General features: G+C 56.9%; 1 protein-coding gene across 1 annotated transcript in view; it reads right to left on the reverse strand.

The window, feature by feature from the left end:
• Nucleotides 1-18,402, reverse strand: part of Tead3 (TEA domain transcription factor 3) — a 20,281-nt gene continuing 1,879 nt past the window's right edge. The window contains exons 4-15 of the mRNA XM_075978729.1: nucleotides 9,622-9,873; nucleotides 8,377-8,441; nucleotides 4,718-4,780; nucleotides 3,807-3,818; nucleotides 3,065-3,202; nucleotides 2,929-2,978; nucleotides 2,517-2,578; nucleotides 2,038-2,180; nucleotides 1,754-1,927; nucleotides 1,448-1,588; nucleotides 1,217-1,369; nucleotides 1-1,131 (exon numbers count right to left, since the gene is read on the reverse strand). Coding sequence (XP_075834844.1) covers nucleotides 1,018-1,131; nucleotides 1,217-1,369; nucleotides 1,448-1,588; nucleotides 1,754-1,927; nucleotides 2,038-2,180; nucleotides 2,517-2,578; nucleotides 2,929-2,978; nucleotides 3,065-3,202; nucleotides 3,807-3,818; nucleotides 4,718-4,780; nucleotides 8,377-8,441; nucleotides 9,622-9,873 — 1,367 coding nt within the window. The 3' untranslated portion in view covers nucleotides 1-1,017. The remainder of the gene's footprint in view (nucleotides 1,132-1,216; nucleotides 1,370-1,447; nucleotides 1,589-1,753; nucleotides 1,928-2,037; nucleotides 2,181-2,516; nucleotides 2,579-2,928; nucleotides 2,979-3,064; nucleotides 3,203-3,806; nucleotides 3,819-4,717; nucleotides 4,781-8,376; nucleotides 8,442-9,621; nucleotides 9,874-18,402) is intronic.

An 18,402-nucleotide genomic window follows, 5' to 3' on the forward strand; every position in this document is an offset into this window, starting at 1 on the left:
CTGACCCAACAGCTTTTTTAATTGTTTTAGCAGGAACCAGGCCATGGGCCCCTGCCTTGAGCCATTTATGATATAGCCCATCACAGCTGGATTTAAAAATACACAAAAATACATATAATACATGTTATAAAACCTAGGTGGGGTTTGGAGGTGGCCTGAGCAGTATGTGAATGGTGAAAACCTTCAGGAAGCTCGGGCAGGATGAGGAGGGGCACAGTACTTCATTTGAAACTCATAAATACCCAGGTGACCTGGGGACAGGCCAGTTGACCCTCAGGGGCCTGGATGTGGAGGAAGCAGGGGAGGGGAGGAGACAAGGGCTCTTCAAGTTCCAGCCTCCTGTTCCCTGCCACCTGTCATTGAAGGGGTGCCTAGCTGTGGGTACGCTGTCCAGCCTCCAGCCCAGCTGTACCGCTTGCTCTGGGCCAGCACAGCCCCCACCCCCGTAGCCAGCCCTGTTCTAGGGAGGTAGCTGAACTTAGGCTCCAGCTCCACCCACTCTGTGAGCCTCCATCTTGGCACTTTGATACAGGAAACCCAAGCTCACTGCACGGGGGGGCCTGGGAACAGGCTGGTACCTAGAAGGTACCGAGAAGTGTGGGCCATTCTTAGCCCAGCCCCCAACTTGACACCTTGTACCAGGGCAGCCTTGCAAGCTGCCTCTCTGGTCTCCATTCTACTACCCTCACCTGCTCTTGGCTCCCTTAGGAGCCAGAGACCAGGCACTAAGCCCGCAGGTGTCCTCCATCCCCCAACTCTGATGTCACTTGAGGCCAGGTGGGACCCGGTCATCTGTGGGTCAATGCCCAGGAAGGCCACATCACCACGGAGCCCTCTTCTCTCCAGTAAAGCGCAGAACAGTGGCAGGGAGCGTGTGTGCCGGGGCCAAGGAGGCAGCCTGGGTCCCAGCCTCAAGCCCATGGGTGGGTGAGTCCCCCAACCCACACCGTGGGAGCCCAGGCAGGCAGGTGTGTGGAAGAAAGTCCGTCTTGCATCCTGGTGGACGTCAATGGGACGCTAGTCTTTGACAAGCTTGTAGACATGGTGCTGTGCCCCATGCTCGCTGGTGGAGACTTCGAAGACAAAAGCGATGACGAGCAGGGTCTCCTGTGAGTCCCGACTTGTGACCACCTGTGGGGGCAGGGAGGAAGAGAGAACTGGACTCAGTAGAGCAGGGGCAGTGGCGGGCAGACGGCCAAGCAGGGGCGGCGCGCACCTGCAGGATGGTGAAGTTCTCCAGCACGCTGTTCATCATGTACTTCTCGGGCAGGTGCTTCAGCTTGTGGATGAAGTTGATCATGTACTCGCACATGGGCGAGCGGTGGATGCGGTACACGAAGCGGCCGTTCTCCAGGCGGGCGTACTCAGTCTGCGGAGTGGGGCGGTCGCGTCACCTGGCGTCACTGACCTGTCTGCCTGTCCCCCACCTCCCCAGGCCTCTGCTCACCTCCACTTTCTCTACCACTTGTTTGCCGAAGGAGCACACCTTGGTGGACACGCTGATCGTCATGCTGTCGGCCGAGCTGTACTGCGAGCTGACCCCGTAGAAGGCCCCGGGGCCCTCCTGCACTGTGCTGTTGAGGTCAGCCTGGGGAGAGGGCACCAAGTGCTGCAGAGACCAGAGGCTAGCCTCCAGCTTCCCCACCTACCCAGAGGCCTGCAGGTCCCGCCCAGGGGCCCGCTGGTCATGCAGGAGAGCAGAAGCAGGGAGCTGGGCAAGGTGCCCATCTTGGGTTGGGAGAAGAAGCCTCACCCAGAACTTGACAAGGAAGAAGGCATTAGGGGGCCCCTTCTCGTAGAGTTCCTTCAGCCCCCCCTTCTTCTCAGGGAACTTGTCATAGATCTGGCGTACATCCACCGCCTCCAGGGGTGGGTCTGAGAAGGCAGGGTTTGTCTGGCCGATGTGCACAAACAGGTGTTTGCTGTACTGTGGGGAGGGCAGAACCAGGGTCAGCCTGCAGGCTCAAGGACCCTACCGCCAGGACCCTGATCTGGATGCTCCGTTACAGGCCAGTCTCCCCACCATCCCCACATTACCGTGTCAGGGTCCCGTTGCACCTCCATGAAGGCAGAATATTCCAGGAGGCGTAGCCGAGAGGAGGCGATGGTACGGTCCTGCCACGCGGGTGCAGAGGCAGAGGAGGCAGCGGCTGGGGGCAGCGGGGCCAGGGACTCGTAACCTAAAAGAGTAAGATGTAGCTCATCTGCCCAGGCACAGCGGACAGCAGGATTGGGCTTTACACTCCGAGGGGTGGGGGTGCAGTGCGTAGCCTACACACCAAGGGGTGGGCCTAGTACTAGTGACTGGATGTTTTTAATGTGTGTTTACACAGAAAGCTAAGATGCCATTACTGAGAGTGGAATTCTGTTAAGATTTTGGTGTCTTTCTTTCTTTCCAGGGAATAAAAACTTAACCAACTCCCTATGGCTGCCACCCACCCAAGTACACACAGGTCCCAAACAGAAGGGCAGACATAAGAGGTACCAGGTGCTAGATGGCCTGGCGGGACACTTACTGTTGAGCGTTGGTGGCAGGGGAGGCTGGACGGGGTAGGCAGGCTGGGCAAAGGGCTTGATGCTGCGGTCAGTCAGGAATATGGCAGGTCAGAGGTCCTGAGCCCCTCACCTGCCCAGCCCCTCCCCCACATCCCCTCAAGCTGATGCCTCAAAGCGCATGCTCATAGGCTAGCCTGCCCCGTTCTAATTCGGATGGCACCCAGCTGCGTCCCACAGCTGGTGGGTACACTCCCCTCCCATCCTAAAAAGCTATTCACTGTGGCTGTCAGTATGTTCTCCGAACTGAGAACCCCGAGTTTTGTTCCCTAACTGGTGGTAACCAGAGATTAACTATGGTTCCCCAAGTTGGAAACAAATACAGGGCTCAGGAAGGAGGGAAGCGCTTGTGTGGAAGCCACAGGCGGTACTCACTCCTGAGACGGTCCAGGCTGTTGTCCTAGCAAAGGGGGACTACTCCAGAACTGTGGACAAAGCCGGGGTCTCAGTACTCCGGAACCCTAGCCACACCCCAGCCCAGCAGCCCTCAGCCTCCAGCCCCCCCTCATACCCTTGAGGAGGTGGAGAAGACAGCCTGGGGCAAAGGGGAGGGTGGGCTGAACTTGTTCTGCAGGACGCTGGCAGAGACGATCTGGGCAGATGACATGGAGGCCATGCTTTGGAGTGCTTTGTCCTTGGAGACCTGGTCCTGGGGGGACAGTGGTCACATGAGGTCCAGCTCCGCTGTGGATTCAGTAGTCTACCCTCTCTGAGCCCCAGTATCCTGGCGTCTGTATCCTTTCCGGGGACAGCCCACAGTATGAAATACTACTTTATTCTATGCCCAGTACGGTGGACCCTTACAGTCCCTGAGGGACTTGGCTCTGGGCATTCCCTCACACACTGAAATGCAGGGTGCCTGAATGTCACACAGAGCGTCTGCACAGCCTGGCGGTGGTGGCGCACGCCTTTAATCCCAGCATTTGGGAGGCAGGGGCAGGCAGATCTCTGTGAGTTCGAGACCAGCCTGGTCTACAAGAGCTAGTTCCAGGACAGGCTCCAAAAAACCATAGAGAAACCCTGTCTCGAAAAACCAAAAACAAAAAAAAGTGCACAGACACTGCACGCTCCTCCTGGACTCAGATTATCTGACGTGTCTGTGAAACTGAATTAGCTTCATAATTCGCAGCTTTGATTTGGTTTCTATGCTGGGCACCACACTGAAGCATGTCCAGTGAGCAGGCCACCCCTGTGCTACCCTGTTGTCACCCAGGTGCTCTTAAGGCCCTCCCCACGGGCACTGGGCCACTTACCAGGTTCATGGCCTGTGAAGGAGAAAGGGACAGAGGATTAGACAAACCAGGGCTCTATGGAGGAAGGGACTTGGTTTCTTGTAACCCACCCCCACCCTGTGTCCTGGCTGCCAGCTCCCAAGGAAGCCAAGAGGCAGCTGGGTACTCTTCCCACCCTGAGAAGGGAGTGCTAGCCAGCCAGGGGGTACACTGGCGAGGGAGGATGAAGGAAAAAAAGGACCATGAGTCTGTCCCTCCCAGAACCTGCGCTTGGGAGGCTTAGCAGCAGGGAGAAGGGCAGATCCCTCATTCCACCTCGACTGAGCTGCCCGCCAACACCTTTCATGTCCTCCCTCAGTTCCCAGGCCATTAGCAAGCAACAGTCAGGAGAAGAGAGGACAGGGACAGAGGAGAGGCAGGCTGGAGTGGCTCTGGGACGCTGGCCACCTGCTGTCCAGTCACCAGGGGCTGTGGCCTGGGAACCCTGACAGCCTGGTTTTGTTTTGTTTTTGAGACAAGCGCCTCACTGTGTAGCCCTGGCTGTCCCAGAACTCAGATCTGCCTGCGCGTTGGGTTAAAGTGTCACCACCCAGGACTCCTCCGAGCTTCGGAACCTAACGACTGTCACTTGTGTGTCTCAGGCCCTCTCAGTTCCTCAGCCCTGTTCTGGCCAAGTGGCAGGGGCCCATACCTTCAGCCTGAGCCGTGTCTCCTGAGATCTCCTCCTGGCTAGAACCTGCAAGTGTCTAGAGACCCTGTAGGGAACGAGAGAGAGAGCAGAGGACAGAGAGAGAAGGGGGCAAGAAGAGCTCAGGCCAGAGAGACGGAGTGGGCTGGAGAGCCGACGAGGCAGAGGCCTGCGGTGCGCAGCGTGCAGAATGGGCGAGAGAGGCCCGGCAAGGGCTGGAGGCCCTGCCAGGCACCCAACGTACCTTGATGCCAACCTGGTATTCCCGAACCTTCTTCCGAGCTAGAACCTGTATGTGGCTGGACACCTGGGGAGGTGTGCCCCACCACAAAGGGAAACAGGTGGTGAGGAGGCACAGCCAGGATGGCCAGGGAGGGGGAGCACCCAGCCCTCATCTCTGGGGGCCCAGGATCCAATGGGAGAACTTAGGCATCTCAGTGGGTACATGACTATCGATACTGTCACTATGCACCCTCTGTTCACAGAGCAGAACCCCAGTCTAAGATCTGCTCTATGCTCAGGCAGACGAGGGCTGCACCTAACTCAGGAAGTAGGGGGTCCTGAGGCGAGCTTTGGCTCTGTGGCTCCCAGCATTAGATGTGTACCGAAGCCACAGCTGCCTTTTATTTTTTAAAGATTCATTTATTCATTATGTAGACAGTGTTCTGCCTGCATGTATCCTTGCAAGCCAGAAGAGGGCACCAGATCTCACTATAGATGGTTGTGAGTCACCATGTGGTTGCTGGGAATTGAACTTAGGACCTCTGGTTGTGAGTCACCATGTGGTTGCTGGGAATTGAACTTAGGACCTCTGGAAGAGCAGCCAGTGGTCTTAACCTCTGAGCCATCTCTCCAGCACTGCCCGCCCCCCTTTTTGAGACAGGGTCTCACTTTGTAGCCTTGTCTGTCCTGTAGATTGGACTGGCCTCTGCCTCCCAGCTGCTGGGATTAAAGGCTTGCCACAGCTGCTAGCAATCTCTCCACCATCCTGCCTACCCGGATTCTCAGCCTGGACCTCCCCTGCCTTTCTCCCTCAGCTTCTTCAGAGGAGCCACACAGACATGCCTTTCCGTGGACAGACTGGAGCACACAGTAGGTGTTCTTACTGGAAGGACTTCTTTCCCAGCAACCCTCTCCCTGGCCCTTAATAGTAAAGTTGAGCTAACCCTAGGCCAATAGGGCCCAAGCCTGTATGACAGCCCTTGGCACAGTCCAGGAACAGACAATGGACTAGAGACCCACATGTCATCAACGCTGTTCCATGGCCAATGGCAGCAGCTGTGGTGGACTTTCTTCAGAAGTTTTTATTCCCATAAAGAAGCTGTTGTTATGGACTTGAGAACCCTAGTAACTAGCTGAACAGTGGTGGCGCACGCCTTTAATCAATTCCAGCACTGGAGAGGCAGAGGCAGGCGGATCTCTGTGAGTTCAAGGCCATACTGGTCTACAGAGTGAGTTCCAGGACAGGCTCCAAAGCTACAAAGAAACCCTGTCTCGGAAAGAGAGAGAACCCTAGTAACACCCCTTAGCCACTGTCCTCCGGCAGGTCCCTGCCCTGAGTCCCAGCAGATGCTGGCTCCGGTCCTGGCAATACTGATGGCCACCAAGCTTTGGACGCCCAGCCCATTTGGTATTTGCAGCAACTCTGACTTACAGATGACCCAATCACAGCCAGAGAGGCTCACTATGAATCCAGGCTCACACAGCTGGATACAGAGCTAGAAGCCCAGGCACTGTGGAGACCACTGGCTTCATCCACAAAAGGTATTCTCCCAGGATTCCTTCAGACCCTGAAGTGGGGACCACTTTCCTAGGTAGGGCCAGCTCTGACAACTGGAAGTCACAGGGAGCTTACTCCCAGCTTGGTGTTAAGTTGTCTGGTTAATAGGGAGGCATTGTGCCAGGCATGGTGGTCCACACCTCGGATCCCAGCACTTGGGAGGCAGAGGTAGGTGGAGCTGAGTCCCAGACCAGCCTGGGCTACAGAGTTCAATGAGAGTGAGTGCCACTGGAGATATGGGCACCCCAGATGGCTAGGTTTCCTGTGTGGACAGCCTAGCCAGGAGTAGGTGCCATGTTGGGTCAGAACGAGGCAGAACATGTGACCGGGTTGGGTTTGACGCAGTCTGAACTTACAAACCCTCAGCCCCTTCCCAGGGCTGACCAGGAGGTTTCAGAGGATATGGGCATGGCTTACCACAGTGACAGTAACAACAGTGGATGCGCTTAGCTGCTCTAGGTGTCCATATGTCAATCAATTGACAGTTGCCAAGGCAACAGGCTGGGAAGCACACTTAGCCCCAGGTAGGGCAGACTATGGGAACTGGGGGCTTGACCTCAGAGTCTGTGTTGTCTGGGGGAGGGGACTGAGATGGAGCCTTAGGCTGAAACCTCAAACACACGAAACTCCTCCACCTCAGTCTTAAAAGTGCTGAGATTACAGGCGTGTGCCACTCCATGGAGGGGAAAGTGCTCTTGCGGCCCTCCAAGTGTGTGAGCTCAGGGACCAGAGTGACCCCAGCTGTCCTGAGGACCCAGGAATGATTCAGGGACCAGGGCAGGAATTACTAAATGCATGATAAGGGGGGACCCTAGGGCTCCCTCCACCTTCCCAGCATGGGGTTAGGGGAGGAGGGGCTTGTCTGGTTGACCCCTCTCCTCCAACTCGCTCCCCTCAGCCTGGCCGCACACAGCTGTCGCTGCTCCTCCACTCCCACCACTGTGGATGCAGCTGGCTTCCACCTCCTGGCTCCCAGATCTGCCCTGGCAGGGGCAGGACCCCATCCCTCACAACTGCCCCCACTCTTGGATGCCCCACCAGGGAGGGCTCCCTCTCTCCCTCCTCTGTACCACCTGCTCCTGGCTCATTGTTAAGTCAGTGGCCAATCTTGATTCTATCTCCTCCTAGATCAGATCAGTGACCCAACAGGGGCCACTAAACTCCCCCAGTTTCTTAGTTTTATGTCAACTTGAATACAAGCTAGTCATTTGGGAAGAGGGAACCTCAACTGAGAAAATGCCCCCACAAGACTGGCCTGTGGTGTATTTTCGTGGTTGATGTGGGAGGGCCCAGCCCGCTCTGGACAGTGACATCCCTGGGAAGGTGGTCCTGGGTAGTCTAAGGGAGCAGCGAGCAGCACTCCTCCATGGCTTCTGCCTCAGTTCTACCTCTAGGCTCCTGCCCTGACTTCTCTCAGTGACAGACATTGTTTGGAAGTGTAAGGTCAAACAACCCTTTCCTTCCCAAGTTGCTTTTGGTTATGGTCTTCATCACAGCAACAGGACCCTGAAGATATGGGGAGGATACGCAGAGCGGGCTCTGAGAGACTGTATGGTCACAGACATGGGAGGACACGCAGAGCGGGCTCTGAGCGGCTGTACGGTCACAGACATGGGAGGACACACACAGAGTGGGCTCTGAGCGGCTGTACGGTCACAGACATGGGAGGACACACACAGCGGGCTCTGAGCGGCTGTATGGTCACAGACATGGGAGGACACACAGAGCGGGCTCTGAGCGGCTGTACGGTCACAGACATGGGAAGACACACACAGAGTGGGCTCTGAGCGGCTGTATGGTCACAGACATGGGAGGACACGCAGAACAGGCTCTGAGCGGCTGTATGGTCACAGTGGGGCTGGATAGTGTGAACTACATCACACTTTGTGGTCTGTGCTAACACAAGCGGGGTGTAGGGGTTGCTATCTGCTGACAGGGTCCCCTCCCTGGCCAACTCCCACATAATCCAAAGGCAGTTCTGGGGTGCCTACTCCAGCAAGACTACACAAGCCTTTGCGTTCCACCCCACTGGGCACATGCCCATCTTCCGTGGCTAACCTGTGGTCCCTAAACCCAAGACACCCATGGGTGGGAGTGGCAGGGGGCCAGGACCATCTCTCTACCTGTTTTCTCGTTCTGGTCTTTCCAGTCCTCAGTTTGATGTAGCGGGCAATCAGCTCATTTCGACCTAGTCGGAGAGACAGCCAATGAGGACCGGGTAGAGGGAGGGTCCAGCCCAAGCCTGGGCACCCCACCCTCACCACGCTTTCCTCAGGGCTCCCCGGCATGCTGCCCCCGGGACTTGCAGGAGAGCAAGACCCTCAGAAAAAAGGAGGACCTTGACAGGTAGTGTGGCCGTGGCTCCCAGCAAGGCTCAGAGGCTGGGGTTGAGGGTTGGGTCTCAGCCCTTGGCCCGGGTCTTGAGCAGTTCAGTCTGGCTTCATCCCGATCACAGGAGACCCTGAACAAGCCCTGTCCCTTCTCTGGTGAAGGAAGACAGGAGCTAGAGGCCTCTAGCGTGTGTCTGATGCTAGTAGCTTAGGTCAAGGTGTGTCCCTGGGTCCTCACGCCAATGACCCATATGGCGGTATCTGCTCGCCTCAGTCTTGGGTTAGGGGCTCTGCTCAGCACCCTCGGAGACCCTCTCGGGGAGCAGGCTATGCCAAGGTGGGGGCTGTCTATACATGCCATAGGGTATATGTCAGTATCCAGAGTGTGCACTTAGCCCCCCAACCTCCTGTCCTCCCCAGAACTGCCACATTCCCCAAATTCCTCTGTGATGACAGAACAGGCCCCACTGCCCCTCCCTGCCCGCCAACCCCTTGTCTAAAAATACCCCATGGGGCTGCGCTGCCATTGGTGAGGGTGCGCTGTGGGCAGGCCGCGCCACCCGATGGAAGCACCCCAGAGTATCTTCCTATCCCGAGAGGGGGTTCAGGCATTAAGGACCGGCCTATACAGAGGGTGGGGCTCCCATCTTTGTTTCTTCCTATGGTATCCCCTCAGTCCTGGATGCTGAGATTCGGGGGGAGGCTGGTGCTACCTCACTAGGCTACAGCCTCTCAGAGGCTCGCTGGACTGACCCAGTTTTCCTGGCCCCCCTGAGTCACCCCGAAACCTCCAGCCGGCAGGGCTGGGGAGAGGCGGGGCGCGTGTGGGCTGCGGCCGGCCTGTTTGCCGGCCTGTTTGCGAGGTACAGCTGGAGGAGGCCCCAGACACACGCAGCTCAAGCCCGCCCGGACTCGCCCGCCAGGCAGGCGGCCAGGGCTCCCCCAACCAACCGGTCTGGCAGGGGACAGAGAGCAGGGGGCGGGGCCAAAGGGCGGGGCCACGCCCACCTCTGCCTGCCCCACGCACTCAGCACTCACCGTACATCTTGCCCTCATCTGACAGGATGATCTTGCGCCGGCCGCAGGGCGGGTAGATGGCCAGGGCCTCCTGGAAGCTCTGCTCGATGTCCGGGCTCCACACTCCCTCGGCATCGTTGTCCAGCCCCTTGTCCAGGCCTTCGGACCCATCCTCCCGGGCCTCCCCGGGGCTGCTGTTGGCAGTCCAGCTGTTGGACGCTATTGTGCTGGTTGCTCTGGGCTCTGGGCCTGAGCCCCCTGGAAGGCCTGAGCCTAGAGGAGCAGATGAAGGGGGTTAGGACAGGGTTTTGTCACCCCAGTGGCTGTTCCAATGCTCCCCCCAACACCAGGCTGGATGAAGGCGGTTAGAGGTTAAGCCTGTTCAGAGCTGTGTATGGCCTTGGATGAGTTACTTTACCTCTCTGAACCTGGGTCCTATAAAAAGTCAAAATGGTCCCTCGGAGAGATGGCTCAGATGTTAAGAGTGGAGGACCCTCTATGTCCCAGCACCCATGTCCGACATCTAACAACTGCCTAGCAGGCGCTCTCTCTTATACACACACACACACACACACACACTAAAAATGCCAGGCTGAAACACTGAGAAAGCAATAGTAGCTGGTATGGTCATTCACCTCTGTAATCCCATTACTTGGGAGGCTGAGGTAGGAGGATTGGGAATTCAGCTGCCTCTACTACACAGCACAGCTGGGGCCAGCCTGGGCTATGTAATACATTGCCCCCCCCCAAAGACAGAGATGGCCCGACAAGATGGTGGCAAGAGAATCTGTCAATCCTCATGTCCTGAGCTCCCTTCCTGGGACCCGCACGGTAGCAGGGTAGACCAAATCCTGGAGGCTGAACTCTCAGCTCCACATGCACCAGCCCTCCGTCTGTCTCTCTCACAGGGAAAAAATAATTTTTTTTTTTTTTTTGCTTTTTCGAGACAGGGTTTCTCTGTGGTTTTTGGAGCCTGTCCTGGAACTAGCTCTTGTAGACCAGGCTGGTCTCGAACTCACAGAGATCTGCCTGCCTCTGCCTCCCAAGTGCTGGGATTAAAGGCATGCACCACCACTGCCCGGGGGGGGAAATTAATTTTTAATAAAGGAGCGAGATCTCCTCCTGCCACCACCTACAACAGTACATACATCAAAAGGTACAGCACCCCCGTGATTACACACTTGGGAGGCTGAGGCAGGAGGATTGCTAGTTTGAGCCAGGTATGCTGTTTGCCTGTAAACCCAACATTCAGAAGGCTAAGGCAGGCAGACTGCATTTTTTTTTTTTTTTTTTTTTTTCTTTTTGAGACCGGGTTTCTTTGTAGCTTTGGAGTCTGTCCTGGAACTAGACCAGGCTGGCCTCAAACTCACAGGGATCCACCTGCCTCTGCTTCCCGAGTGCTGGAATTAAAGGCGTGCACCAGTGCCTGACTCAGACTGCAAATATTAAAGGTTAATCTGGACTACATGGGGAGACCCTGCCTTCAAACAAAGAACTAGGCAGCAGCAGCCAGTGACTTCAGAGCTTGGACCGCTAGAGCAGGAGTTCAAGGTCAGTCTCAGCTGTGTGCAGCAACCAAGTCCAGCTGGACTGTGAGGGCCGCCCCCACAGGGCACCTGCATATCTGGGCAGTCTCTACACAGGCGGGCAGAGAGCATCAGGCTAGGACTGGTGTCTGCAGCCCTCTCAGGGCAGAGGTGAGAGCTCCAGCCAGGCCTTCACGACCCTCTCCCACCAGCACCCATGCAGACCTGCTGTCTGTGGGAGGAGATTGCCCTCAGCTTCTCCACAGGTAACTCAGGAGAATCCCCCACAAGACCTTAGCATGGGGCAGGTGCTGCCCGGGGAGTGGCCAGGCCCGAGTGGCAGAGGCCAACGAGGAGGAGGTACAACCAGCAGCTTGGCTCTGCCTGTCCGGACCTCCTCAATCCACTTCCTGTTGCCATACCTCCTCACCACCCACAGGCAAGCCTGTCCCGGCCCACATGACAGACGGCACCTGTGTTCCACACACCCTCTCTGTCCCCAAGAACACAGCCCCAGACGCACCTCACGCCTCCTGCAACCCCAGAACATTGGAACCTGAAGTCAGAGTTCTTAGGGCCTCCAGCCCTGGGGCGCTTTGCTCTGGGAAGGCAAGAACACAGAGTGCCTGCCTGTGTGGTGGCCCACACCTTTGCTGTCGGCATCGGGAGGCAGAGGCAGGCGGTTCTCTCTAAGGTCCCAAGGACAGCCAGAGCTACACTGGGAGACCAGATCTCTCTATGGCAGGGTCTGAACAATGCTGAGCTTGGAGTTCATTCTGCGTGTCTATGTTAGGGGCATCTTACTATGCAGCCCATGCTGGCCATGCTGGCCATCCACCTGCCTCAGCCTCCCAGGTGGTAGGGTACCAGGCATATATATGCAACCGCACACAGGTCTAAGCATCACGTTTAGATTCAATTTTTTTCTTTCGGTTTTTCGAGACAGGGTTTCTCTGTAGCCTTGGCGCCTGTTCTGGAACTCAACTCTGTAGACCAAGCTGGCCCCGAATTCAGAGATCCACCTGCCTCTGCCTCCCGAGTGCTGGGATTAAAGGTGTGTGCGCCAAGACTTAATATTTCTAACAGTGGCACCTGCCGTGTGCCAGGTGTGGTTTGGGGATTTGACAGGTGACTCATCCAATCTTCATAGTAACCGTTTGGGGTACTGTTTTGAAAATAATTTATTCTATTTTATGCACACTGGTGCTTTGCCTACAAGCATGAGTGAGAATGTTGGATCTTGCTGGAGCTGGAGTTACAGTTGTGAGCTGCCGTGTGGGTACTGGGAATTGAACCTAGGTCCTCTGGAAGAGCAGCCAGTGCTCTCTACTGCTAAGCCATCTCTCCAGCCCCTAGGGTACTCTTTGTTTTTTTTTTTTAAATATTTATTTATTTATTATGTATACAATATTCTGTGTGTATGCCTGAAGGCCAGAAGAGGGCGCCAGACCTCTTTACAGATGGTTGTGAGCCACCATGTGGTTGCTGGGATTTGAACTCAGGACCTTTGGAAGAGCAGGCAATGCTCTTAACCACTGAGCCATCTCTCCAGCCCCTAGGGTACTCTTTGTAATCCTACTTATTACATGAGAAAAACCAAGGAACAGAGAAGTCAAACCACTTCCCCAAAGACACACAGCTGGGTTTTGAACAGAGTTACTGGTTAGTGGCAGGGATGGAGGCTAGGGAGACAGGGAATATGGGGAGAAGAGAGACCCTGCTGCCCACACCCTAACCATGTGGACAGGAAAAAGGCAGTGAAGCCCACGATGTGGATAGGAAAATAAGGTCCAGGCCACTGAGACCCCTCAGCTGAAGTGGCTTCTGGGACCCCCAGAAGTCTGTGTAGTGGGCAGCCAGGGGCAGACGCCCTGCCCTGGGCCTGTTCCTCACCACAGAACTGTGTAGGTCCGCAATCCTCCATCCATCTACAGTAGGAATGGGGCAAGGGGCTGTGTGTCAGCTGGGGGAGGGGACACTGGAGGAGCAGCTGCTGGTCTTGCCTCCCCAGGTATCTGTCTGACGCTGCCAGCCAAGGAGCTGTCAGACCAGCTGAAGGGTCAGAGGACCCACCCTGAGATAGGACCCCTGGGCCCTCAGCCTCCGATGGAACAGCCAGGCCCACTTCACAGGGGCCCTGGCAGCCCAACTTCTGAAGAAACTTGCTGGCCTCCCCCAAGTCTCTGGCTGTCTCCCCCTCATCCAGGCCGTGCCCCCCTCCTGGGTGATGTCAGTCCTGCCCCGCCCCCGCGGGCGCATGTGGCCAAATATGGCGAACAGAGCAGCCAGGGAGCTGGGACTGACTGGGGGCGGGGCAGCCCCTGGCTGGGATCTCTGGCAGCTAGGGAGGGGGAAGGGCATTGGGGGGTGAGGGGTGTCAAGAAGTAGGGACCCTAATGCACACACCCTACATGGCTCCTGGGCACCTGCAAGACTGACATGGTTCTAGGCACACACCCCAGGACAGCAGGGTACCCACACGAGTCTCCCACAGAAGCACATTCGTGCAGGGCTTTGCCCAGCGTGGCTCTGCTGACATCATTCAGGGAAGGCACCCTCAGGAGGCATGGGAGGCTACTGGGGTGACTGTCACTAGAGTGGATGAAGACAATCCCTGGAGCGTGAATGCTCACCTCCAAACCCAGGGACTCATGGGAGATGGGAGGCTAAGTGTCAAGGGGCAGGTGAGTGGGAGCAGAGCAGCCCCAAAGACAACCTCAATCAAACGCTGTGTTCTGAGAGAAACAGGGGAGCAGGAAACGGAGGGCGAGATGGCCCCAGATGAATGGAAAGGACAAGAGGGTCCCAGAAGAGTCACCCAGCAGGCTCAGGCCAGAGTAGAGAGCTCAGAGACCAGCCAGCGCCAGGCAGCCGAACTGACGGCCTTTCATCTGGGGTGGGAGGAGGGAGAAGACCCAGGGATGGATCCACAGCACCCAGGTGAAGAGGCAAGCAGGTGGGACCCGCCGGGACACTGCAGGAGGAAGTCAGGGGCCTAGAGCAGAGGAAGGACAGAACCCAGAGAGAGAGAGAGAGAGAGAGAGAGAGAGAGAGAGAGGAGGGGGGCGGGGCCTGGATCGGCTCCTCCCACAGACCCTCTCCCTCAAGAGTTTTCAGGAGGGTTTTAGCCTTCCCTAAGACCTCACCCTTAGCCTGCAGAGCAGCCACACCTGCCTCCTCCCCTCTCCCAGACCCTCAGCCTGGGGGTCAGAAGGTGCCTCGGGCCAGTGACGAGGAAGGGGGCCAGGAGGCCTAAGGAGATAAGGGGCCCGGCTGCCCACTCCCAGCCCTGGGGCCAGATCTACGGGCAGAACTGGCCAGACAGCTCCGAACGGAGGCCAGAGTTGGGCGGCCGCAAAGGTCCTGTGGCTCCCTCCGAAGGGGGAAGGCCAAGCCTGGGGGCGAGGACTCCCTGAGAGCTGGTGCACTGGTAAGGGCACAGCAGAGACAAGACACGTGGTTAGGTGGCACTTCGCTGTTTTCCAGGGGCGCAGGAGCTGAGCTGGGCCCCGCAGGGACCCCTGCCCCCAAGTGCTCTCACTTCCAGGAGCTAGGCAGAACCCAACGCGGGCAAATCAGTGGGTCCCCTGCGCTCCACCCCAGACCGGGTAGACAAGGAGGCAAGGCTGGGAAGGGCCCGCTGGGCCTCCCCACCCCCTAGCCTGTCTTCCCTCTACCCCACCCCCACGGCAGCCAGCTGTTCCCCAGCTGCCAGAGGTTCCCACCCTACAAGTGGCCAAGCTCTGGTTGGGACCAGAATGGGCCAGGGGAGGGGGTAGGGATGCTCTATGCCTCCCCCCCTCCCACCTCCAGTCTAAGGACCCAGGAGGTACCGGCCAAGTAGCCACACCCTGCCATGCTGGGGAGAGAGGACCCGCGCCCCTTCTCCACAGGAGGGAGTGATTTACAGGCCGACTGGAGGAGGCGGCGCCTCCCGCCTCCCGCTCAACTAATGTGCTTCCAATTTGAGAACCATGGTTCCCGCCCCTCACCACCACCCCTAGGAGCCCTGGCCAGGAACAGCCCCCTCCTCAGAGCCCCCAAGCCTCCCGCAGATGGAGCTGACCAGTCCCAGAAGGCCTCCCAAACTCTCTCTGCCACTCTCCAGGGTCTCTTTGTGTATACAGAACCCCAGAGATGGGGAGGGGGAGACTGAGGGACAACCTGAGGAGCTGGGGTCCCACAGAACTCAGTGAACATGTGGCTATCCACCACCCCGTCAAGTTACCCACTGGGCTGCCAGCAATCAGCGATGTCATGGAAGTCTCAGTGTGTCTTCTATGAGCACACAGGCTCCCACCTTGTCCCTCCTCCGACACAGGAGGCAGCAGTCACCTTACCGTGTAGCCCCCTGTGTTTTAAATATATATATATATATATATTCATGTTCACATACAATCATAGTGTTATTTATTCATGTGTGTGTGTGTGTGTGTGAGAGAGAGAGAGAGAGAGAGAGAGAGAGAGAGAGAGAGAGAGAGAGAGAGAGAGCGCACTAGCACAGTGTGGAGGTTAATCCTATGCTCCTTCCATCCCATAGGTTCTCAAGATCAGGCTCAGGTCATCAGGCTGAGCCGCAAGCACCTCTTCCTACTGAGCCATCTCGTTGACCCCACCACCCACTTTTGAAAGCGGGTCTTCACTCCTGTAACCTAGATCACCCTCAAACTTGTGAAACTCCCAAGTGTCGGGGTTTACAAGTGTGAGGAAAAATTCAAATTAAGGTTATGTATATTATACATAAATTTATCATTTTAACTCTTTTTTTTTGTTCTTATTGGGTTTTGAGATAAGGTCTCACTTTGTAGCTGTGGGCTGCACTTGAACCTACCCTCCTCATACCTCAGCCTCTCAAGTATTGGGGACTGCAGTGTGATTGGAAAAAAAAATACATACCTATATAAAGCTGCGCCTCACTTGGTCTCCCTAGTGCTGGAATCCCACTGGGCATGTAGCCCTGTCTGTCCTGGAACTCGCTCTGTAGACCAGGCTGAACTCGGGAACTCACAGAGATCCCCCTGCCTCTGCTTCAGAAGGTGCACACCACCACACCCAACTTGATGGTATCTTTGGCAAGGTCTTCCAGATAGATGCCACATGCATTGGGGTCACGGGCCCCCACACCCTGTCACCCACACAAGCTGAGACAGTGACCACCCACGGCGCCAATCTCAGTCACACCCCAGTTTCTCACGCTCTGGCTGTCTCTCCCGGGCTGCCACTGGCACGCTCGTACACATCAGTGGATCCTGTCACTGTGCTCAGGTACAGTGTCAGAAACAGTCACACAGACAAACCCAAGGCCACCTCACTCATTTCACAACAGGCAGCACCGTGGCACGACAGGTCACAGGGACGCCCCTCGCAAAGAACCACAGTATCACTGTCCCTCACACTGCCAGTGGTACCCACAGACACACAACTTTCATCACGATTATCCCAGCGTGATGCCCAACAACAGAAAGTCACCTCGGCAGGTTCTCGGATACACACAGGCACACACAGAGAAATCTCCACTCCCCAGCTGACTTACACCCCAGAGAATCATGGGCTCTCTTCCCACCATGTGGGGTCTGGACAATGAACACAGGTCGGCAAGCTTGGCTCAACCACTTATTTTTTTTTTTTAAGCTTCGGAGCCATCTCGCCAGCCCAGGTTCTCCGTTTCTCTCGTGACCACAAGGATGGAGAACACCGCAGTGGTTCTCACACGCATTGCCACAGACAGCTTTCTCCACCTGTGCTCACAAAATCTGTATCTGGCTTCTTTCCCACAAGTACCTCTATCGCTTCCTGCCCTTTCAGGCCTGGCAGGGAATCCAGGAAACAATCAGCACTCGAGGAAACCCCAAGGGCTGAGGCTTTGGGGAGCTGGGTCTGGATTCTGGGTCTGGAGACAGGTAGCTCCCACACAGGGCAACAGTACCCACAGGGACCGCAGCAACCTTCTGATCCCCAGCTCTAACCAGAGAGGCTTAGGAGGGGTCCTAGGGCTGCTATAGCTCCGGTGACCCACGGAGGACGAGGCTGGGACCTCCTGAGAGCCTCGGACCAGCCTGGCAGTCAGGTCCTCCTGGCCCCTGGTCCCTCAAGCAGGAGTCCACCCTCCAACCCTCAGCAACTGCATCCTCTGAGCACAGACAGGCCTGGTGCTTCGTTCCCCAAGCTCCTACGTGGAGCCCTAGGGAGCCTGAAAGGCTCTGGGACTGAGGCTGGAGGCAGCCACCCAGTGGCCTCTGAACCCCACTTACAAGAGCAAGCACCCCCAATTCCACGGTCTCCCTGTCATTTCACTACTACTTCAGGTTACCTACCTCTCATCCTGCCTTAACTACAAGCCCCCCCCCCCAAGACTTTACCCTCCCGCCTTCTTTGCTCCACCAGAGGCCACCCACCTCTCCAGACCACTCAAAAGTTCAGCTTCCACGATGAAGGGAGACTGAGGCAGCGAGGGGGACAAGCCTCTGCGGGGCTCAGGGATTAGGCGCCTGGGGAATCACCCACACAACTGGCCCATCAAGGGACCAGAGACCTGTCTCCTGACCTCTGTAGAGCTGTCTCTTCTCTCCAACAACAGAGCCGGCTAGGATGTAAAAACTCACAGTGACGTGGGTGCAGGCCTCTGGATAGACACTCACCTACGTGTGTGTGCACACACTCAGAGATCTCCTGCCAACCACTGACCATTCTGTTCCACCATCCCCAGCCCCAAAGTGCTAATTAGCATTAATTACAGTTCCCTCCCTGGGGGTGGGGACGGCCTGGCTACTCTTTTGCCCACTCGGTGAGTAGAACCCCCCCCGTCCTTCCCATGAAGGAATAAAAAGCGTGACAGACAATGGGGAACAGCCGAGTGGGAAGGGAAGACCAGCCGCCCTCAATTGATTTAACAAGTACTCAGAAAAAGCGTGGAGAAGGGAGTCTCCGATGGAGGTCCGGGGGCTAGGAAGGACAGAGCCATAGTCTCCCTAAACCTCCACCTTCTAGTTGCTTTCCCTCCTGGCCCCAGCCGACAACAACCCTCAGCCGGGGCGGGGGGGAGAAGGGTGTCCTAGACCCCAGCACGGAGGCGGAACCGTGTGTGCACAGAACCAGGCCACGGGAGCGCGAATACACGGAGCCACCATAGACACCAGCCCCTCAGAGCCGTGTCCAGCCCCCACCCCCATCCTCTCCGCGGGGCTACAAGTCCAGACCTGACTTGGTTCTGCCCCTACCTGGAGAGCTCGGGACACAGGCCCTGAGAATCCCGGCCCCGGACCGCGTTCCCTCTGGC

This window comes from Microtus pennsylvanicus, chromosome 7, assembly GCF_037038515.1.
Source record: "Microtus pennsylvanicus isolate mMicPen1 chromosome 7, mMicPen1.hap1, whole genome shotgun sequence".
Classification (NCBI taxonomy): domain Eukaryota; kingdom Metazoa; phylum Chordata; class Mammalia; order Rodentia; family Cricetidae; genus Microtus; species Microtus pennsylvanicus.